This window comes from Arabidopsis lyrata, assembly GCF_000004255.2.
Source record: "Arabidopsis lyrata subsp. lyrata unplaced genomic scaffold ARALYscaffold_6, whole genome shotgun sequence".
Taxonomy (NCBI): Eukaryota; Viridiplantae; Streptophyta; class Magnoliopsida; order Brassicales; family Brassicaceae; genus Arabidopsis; species Arabidopsis lyrata.
Genome location: NW_003302550.1, coordinates 22,783,252 through 22,790,619, shown reverse-complemented (window position 1 = coordinate 22,790,619; position 7,368 = coordinate 22,783,252). Strand labels below are relative to the sequence as shown.

Genomic DNA, 7,368 nt, shown 5'->3' with positions numbered 1-7,368 from the left:
TATTTAAAAACTATAGTATATTGTATATGTAACAAAATCTAAATAACAAATACAATTTTTTTTTTACATAACTCTATCCCAATTGTTTTTTGTTTCTTGGAATTGCAGAAAACCATTAACATCAAACGAATAATCAGCAATTTCAGAAGTACTCATAACATTATTACTGTAATAACTCTCTTTTTCATCCTCGGTGCTGCAAGTGCTACTATTGATGTAAGTTGTGGAACTTGAGTTCAATGGAGTCGGGCTTGAAGAAGGTGTGGTCAAGACCGAGGCAAAGTCCGAGTAATAAGGTTCTAATACAGAGTTAGACTTGGAATAGTCGTCTTCGTGGTTTGATGGGAACGAAGGCAGTGAATCTTGGACCGTCGTTTTCATTGGCATGAGGTCTTGGAACTCCGCGAACTGATCCATGATAGGGAACCAAGATTGTAATTCTTGATTACCAGTCATATTGTAACCGGTTTGGTATTGGTTTACTTCGGTTTGGTTAACCGTATGGTTCTCGTGTGTTTTGTTGGGATGGGTTTGGTTTGAAAAGAGAGAGGTTGCGAGTTTGAGTATCTCGGGGTTAACCAATGGTTGATGATGACCATCACCCATCATTAGCCTCGACATGTTCATATGTTGATGATGATGATGATGCGTATAGTTGTAGATAGATGAGCTGAGAATGGAGGAGATATCAAGAAGATCAAGACGTGGAGTGTGTGTTACCGGGTCGATTCCCATCTTTAGAAGTCTTTTTCTGATGTGAGTGTTCCAATAGTTTTTGATCTCGTTGTCTGTTCTTCCTGGCAAACGAGCCGCAATCGCAGACCACCTATACGAAAGCAAACGAAGTTAGAATCTGATGCATTGTAGATTTAACATAAACATGTACTATTTTTATTTTAAGATATAGTTTTATTTAATGTTTTGGTATCCCCTTATAATCAACGAATCGCTAGTATAACATTTGAAAAGTCAATATCCCATCATTAGAAAGTTTGAATATTGCTGTTTTTATAACTGAAGATCATAATCCAAAGCTAAGACTAATCTACAAGATTAGTAGTTTTCGTATAAACTACGTAATGACAAAAGTATAAAATTAATTGAAAATATGTCGGAAAATGGAAAAGTTCAAACTCACTTGTTTCCCATGATGCTGTGAAGTTGAATAATGGTTTCTTCTTCTTCGAAAGAGAACCGTCCACGCTTAATATCTGGTCGGAGATAGTTGGTCCATCGGAGCCGACAACTCTTACCACATCTTTGTAACCCTATGATCAAGATTCAAGAACAAGAAAAGCAAAACTTTAGAAAAACAACTAATGAATAAAAAAAGTGTGATTGAATTGTAATAATGAAGATACATATACTAACCAGCATTCTTGGGAAGAGTTCTCCAATTTCCATAACCATGTTTATTGATATAATCAATGAGCTTTTGATCTTCCTCAGGAGTCCATGGTCCTTTCTTTAGACCATTCTTCTTCTCACAACATGGTGATCTTCCCATCGGTTTTGATTTATTTGTTACTTTATGAAGTCAAGTTTTTTAAAAAACTATAATGATTGAGTAATGAAGAAACAGAGAGTAGCTAGAGGGAAAGAGAGAGACGTAGGGTCCTTAAAGAGGAGTACGAAGTATATATAGGAAAGAGATAAGACACTTATCATATGAGGAAAAAAGGTGAAGTCAAATTGATTCGGTGCCGTCCTCTGTTCATCGATTGGGCTACGTGTCCTTTATAATCCACAAAATAGTTGTTTTTTTCAAAAAAGATTTTTTTGATGTACACATACTATATTATATATATTATATATATATATATATTTATTTTTTTTAAAACAGAACAATTTCTTATAATGGCTTATTCTACAACTTTTTATTTTTGATAAAAGGCTTATTTCTACAACTTATATTGAATTACGATAATGGCTAAAACGCTATTAATTAACAAAGATGGCCACTAACCCTAAATAAATATCATTTGGCTTTTGTAAGTATGTAGTATTTTTTTCTTATTTCATACTATATCAGTTCAAAGTTATAACTGTTCATGTGAATATAATGTGACAATGAGTACAAATCTTGTAATTTGGGTAACCAACAAATTAATTCGCTTAAGTTAGATAGTATACAAATCATTTATACATTCTTGTTGATTTTAATAAGATAATTGTCGTCAGTCCAACTAATACCCTAATTTCGAGTGATATGTTTCAAATTAACTATTTTTAATCGATTAGGACTTTCTTAATTTATTAGAGACTCTAATAATATACTCTATTCAAATAGAAAATTTGATAAACTGTGTTTTAATATTGCTAACAAAGACGGTAGACAAATGTACGTATGATATGAAACACGTGATTTTGGGGAGATTTGTAGTGAAATTCTGTATAAATTAATGTATTAACTTGTGTGATAATACTTAACTAGCTAATCAATTGATAGATATGGTAATTAACCATGCAATCACAATCTAAAGAGACATGGACGTCGACGAGGACTGTCGCTCTCCGTAGCTTTGGGCTGTTTTCACATTAGCTGTCGCCAAAGTTATGATGCCACGTACTCTCCCTCTCCTCACAATTTCAACTCATCTCCTTTATTTTCCTTGGGATTTTTTTCCTAGAAAAAAATATACATAAAATGGATAAATTTTTTCAGGAGGGGATTATGAATATTGAATACAGTTTGGTAACATAACTTCTAAAAATAATTTTTATTTTTACGTGAAAAATTATTTAATAATTTTTTTTTGTTCAGCAGTATTTAATAAATTAACACAATCATGTATGACACACAAAATTTTATAAATAATTCTAATATCTATGAAATTTTTTTTTTAAAAAAACAAAAACTATATTTCGTATAACATTTTTAATAATTACAATAAAATTTCAATTATAAGTTTTATTTAAGTTATAAAAACGACATTACCAACCAATAAATTCGTGAGTTTGATGTATTCAAGTTCAAGGTATTTAATTCATACACAGCAAATTTAGCTGTTCCTCTCTCTCTCTCTCTATCCCATCAAACTTTCTCCAGAAAAAAAAATGAAGACCAATCTTTTGGACTTATTATCTTTTTCTGCGTGAGATTTTTGAATACGGGATCAGGATTGTGAATTTGTGATGCTTCCAAATTCCAATCAAATTTTTTTTATTTTTTGTTAAATATCTTCTTATTCATTGGGTGGCTTAATATTAATCATTTTGAAGTAAATATACAAGTGAGAAGAAAATTGATTGATACATTTTGCATGGCGTGACGTCAGATCGATTATCCCTCTTATAGGACCACGAGTTATGCGACTCTTCTCCCCTTCGGTGTTTTGACACTTTACAAATTAATTACAAGTTTACAACTAAGAAATTAAAATGGAGTTTTTTTAACTACTTAACTACTTTTTTGATGTCCTAAGGATTCGAATATTTGAGTAGATAAAACTCTAGAACAAACTAATTATAGTCAATGAATTACAAAAGGATTTGAAGTTTGGATTCTATATTATTGGCGGATATGACCTTTATATATGCCCTAATATGCATAATTTCAGGCAAAGAAAAATGATTTCGAATATTCCAACAAACAAAAGCATCCAAGTAATAAATTTACATAGGGACAATATAGCTAGTTTATAGACAAAAATCTTCGAATAACCAGGAAGGAAGATATAGATTAGTGGTGATTAATATATTAGTACTGAAAGGAATAATGATCGAATCACATTTATGTATTATAATACTATATAGTTAAATATAAGTACATTATGTTAACGTCTCTCGTTCCTTGCAATTCAAGAATATGTCGGGTTTAACGACGAATAAGAACTCCGCAAAGTGCGAAATTATGTGAACGAACAAGTATAGTAGTTGATAAAAAAGGAGAATAAAATTATATCACTTTATCAAATAAAAAAGATTTAATAAAGGAATAAATAACTAAAATAGATTAGAAGATAGCTAGTGCCTAGTGATGCTATATTAGGGTAGAAACCTGTCAAACATCTAGAGGCTTTGCTTGCGCATGAATTTGCCACAAAGAGCAGTCTACGTGTTACAACATAAAGTTGACCATATCTTATTTGTTGATCATGTTTGAGCATTTTTATTAATTATATATGTCTGTGTCGTTAATATTGGATCTGTATATCACAATGGATAAATCACTTAGAGCTCGATTGATTTAAACGTAATAGAAACATGTGCGCAATTACAAGAATTTGCGAAAACAGATGGTGTTCACACACTTGGATCGAATTTTATAGAAACGACTCTGTATATTTGGCATCAACTTAAAGATATATTTGTTTTGTAGGTCAATTTTCACTCTCTATATCGACTATTGATTTTTTCTCAACGTTAATTACACTTAATATTTTAACTTCGTTATATTATATCAGTACTCGCTGTTATGAAGCCACATGGACAAAAGAGTTAGGCAATAATAGTATGTAGCCACATACTATGTATATATGCGATACTTGCCTAATTTTTCTAAATATAAAATAGGATTGATTAGTATATGTTCAAATAAAATCAAGTCACGTAGAGATTATCGTCGCATTATTCCAGATTTTGATACGTCAACAACGAGCTCTTTGAATCCTAAATAGTTGAAAGATGAAAGACAAAGACCAGACTCCACACACACACATACATAATTAATTACATGTTTATTGTGTAGATAACATTTATTTATAAAGAAAACTATAATATGCGACACGATATCGGAATAGTTGTGGAGTTGATGTGCCACATAAATTGCATCCATGTTATATTTAATATAAATTAGTAAAGTAAAGCTATATCATTATCTATATATAATATACATTTGAATTATTAAACTTAGTGGTTTCTATTCTTGGAGGTTTCATAATAGAGGTGATGCTAATGATATTAAAATAACGAAATAGAATTTAGCTAGTGGAAAGACAAAGACACTATCTGAATTGTGAATTTTTTCCTTTTCTTTCCTCACAATCACGGTCTACTATAAACTATTACAAGAATACCGAACAAAAAAAAAATCTATACAAGATTATGGCAGATTCTAAATGACTAAATGTAAATAATTCGCTAAACAAAATATATGATCTCTCACACGTAGATGCAAGCAAGCAAAGAGATAACAAAGCTACACGATATGTCGATATATCTAGTGGCCGGCTATATATGCTTTTGGGAAAGTATATATGCTTCATCTCACGTTTTTTATTTTTATTTTTAGTGACATATTTTCCTAGCGAACACACCATCATTACATACAATGAATGACAAATTTTTGGGATAAATTTTGGTGATGGTAAGTTTCTACAAGTTTTAAACGATGGTTAAGATTCAGAAATCTCCGATTATCTAGGTTTTAGATTTTGCGAATAAAGATTTAGTTGTAACAAAAATTAAGACATCCGCTAATGTTTATGATGTTGGGATTATGGTATTCACAATTTAGAGTTCTTATATGAAAATACCATTAAATGATAAAATAAATACTTTTTCTTATAGATGAAATAAATGAATGTTTGTAAATTGTTATTTTACTTAAAACATAGTTAGTTATATTACTCTCTCCGTTTCATAATATAAGGCGTTTTAGATAAAGTTTTTTGTTTCACAATATAAGTCATTTTCGAGTTTCAATATAAATTATATATTACTTTAATATTTTATGATTAATTATATTATGCAGTCTCTTTTATAATTGGTTGAACTTTTAAAAAGTAGATCTTCTTAATCAACGTGCTTTTACCTAAAACGACTTATATTATGAAACAGAGGGAGTATTAAAATGTTTGAAAAGTACATTTCTGTTATAACCTTCAAAGTTTTAAATTTCTGATAATAATGTTTTTTGAGATAATTAAAGACAGTTCCATATTATAAACTCATTATTTTTAGAAATATCATAAACTCAAAAACCTTTTCACGGATGCCATAACAGGGAAACATAAAGACCAAACTAACCGTGCTTTTTAACCCAAATAGTTTATGAGTGTGTCAGCTTTTATATTAAAATAAAAAATCTCTATTTTTTTTGTTGTGTACCCATCTCTCTTTTCAATTTTCTTTATTTGTAAAAGATATCTTTCGCCCCTTCATCTTCTAACTAGGGTTCGTCGGCAACTACTAATTACCAGTGTAAATGGACGACTCTATCTCTAATGTAAATGGAGCAACAGAACCGAGACACGACCGGTGGACCCAACCAAGCACCGAACCACCAACTAAGATTCCATAGTAGAAAGAGATCTGCCGCAACCGGCGGAAGAAAATGACTGTGAGACAGCAGAGCAACTAAGAAAGAAAGCAGGATTAGAAGACCCTTTCAGGTGCCGTAAGGGAAAACTTGAGAGGCTTATCGGATTCACATCTAGGATTAGCCAAAAGAAAAGAGAGGAGAAAGAAGAGAGAAAGAAAACAGTTTTCCAACTTGTCTGTGGACCACTTATCTAATTATTAACCATATGGACAAGTTAGTAACCAAACACTATTCATAACTTTTCCAAATATAACTCCGCTTAATGGACATGTTTCGCTTACAACTTCCACTAGTCAGCAACATATTTGACAAATGGACAAGTATGTGCTCTCCCAACTTGTCCATGGATCACAACTTATCCACCACCGGATCTCTAAGTAAACCAAAAAACAAATTAAATTTACAGATTATGCATATCCTTCAGCTAAAATTTAATTTAATTTAATTTATAGAGTCTTCCTTATGTTGGCTCACCATTAATGCATATCTATCGAAACCGTTTCAACATCGCATCATTTTATAGAGAATTTAATTTTTTTTTTTTTTGTCATCCGAAATTAATTAGAGCTCAAAATAGCCAATTCTGGAGAATGTTGATTACATATGTGATATAAAGCGGTTCTGTACGATTTAATTTCCTTTCCCTTTTCATTATTCTAGAACGTCCAAGTCTCTGAGAGTAAAACCGTCAATGTTTCCTATGCAAAAAATAAGAATATGACATTTTGCAAAAGACATCTTCCAATGTGACATTGTGTATAACTTTTTTTCAACCATGATATTTCTGGTAAAATTTTTTTTTTTTTTTTTTTTTTTGTAAAAACGTCCAAAAAGTTTTAGATATTTTATAAATTTCCACAAATTTATGTTTTTTATCACTATTTTTTTCCATGTGAAATTATGTTATTCTATTTTTTTCTTCTTTTTCGGTCGGTAATGTTTTTTTTTTTTTGACATCTTTAGATCGACAAGGCCCGATCCATAACCAATCCTTACTACGCGGGGTAACGCGACTTAGTGGAGTCGAACTCCGGTGGAGAATGCGGAGTCAAATAGACTTAACCACTTGACTAAAGGCACATCTCCGTTTTCCTTTTTTTAAA

At 31.0% G+C, this 7,368-nt stretch overlaps 1 protein-coding gene across 1 annotated transcript; it reads right to left on the bottom strand.

The window, feature by feature from the left end:
• LOC9308805 (transcription factor MYB74) lies at positions 1-1,709 on the bottom strand. Its single transcript, XM_002872690.2, has 3 exons — positions 1,372-1,709; positions 1,139-1,268; positions 1-826 (listed from the first exon to the last, which is right to left on the bottom strand). Exons 1-3 carry the CDS (start codon positions 1,505-1,507, stop codon positions 64-66), a joined length of 1,029 nt encoding a protein of 342 aa, XP_002872736.1. The 5' UTR covers positions 1,508-1,709; the 3' UTR covers positions 1-63.
• Between the last annotated feature and the right edge of the window lie 5,659 nt (positions 1,710-7,368).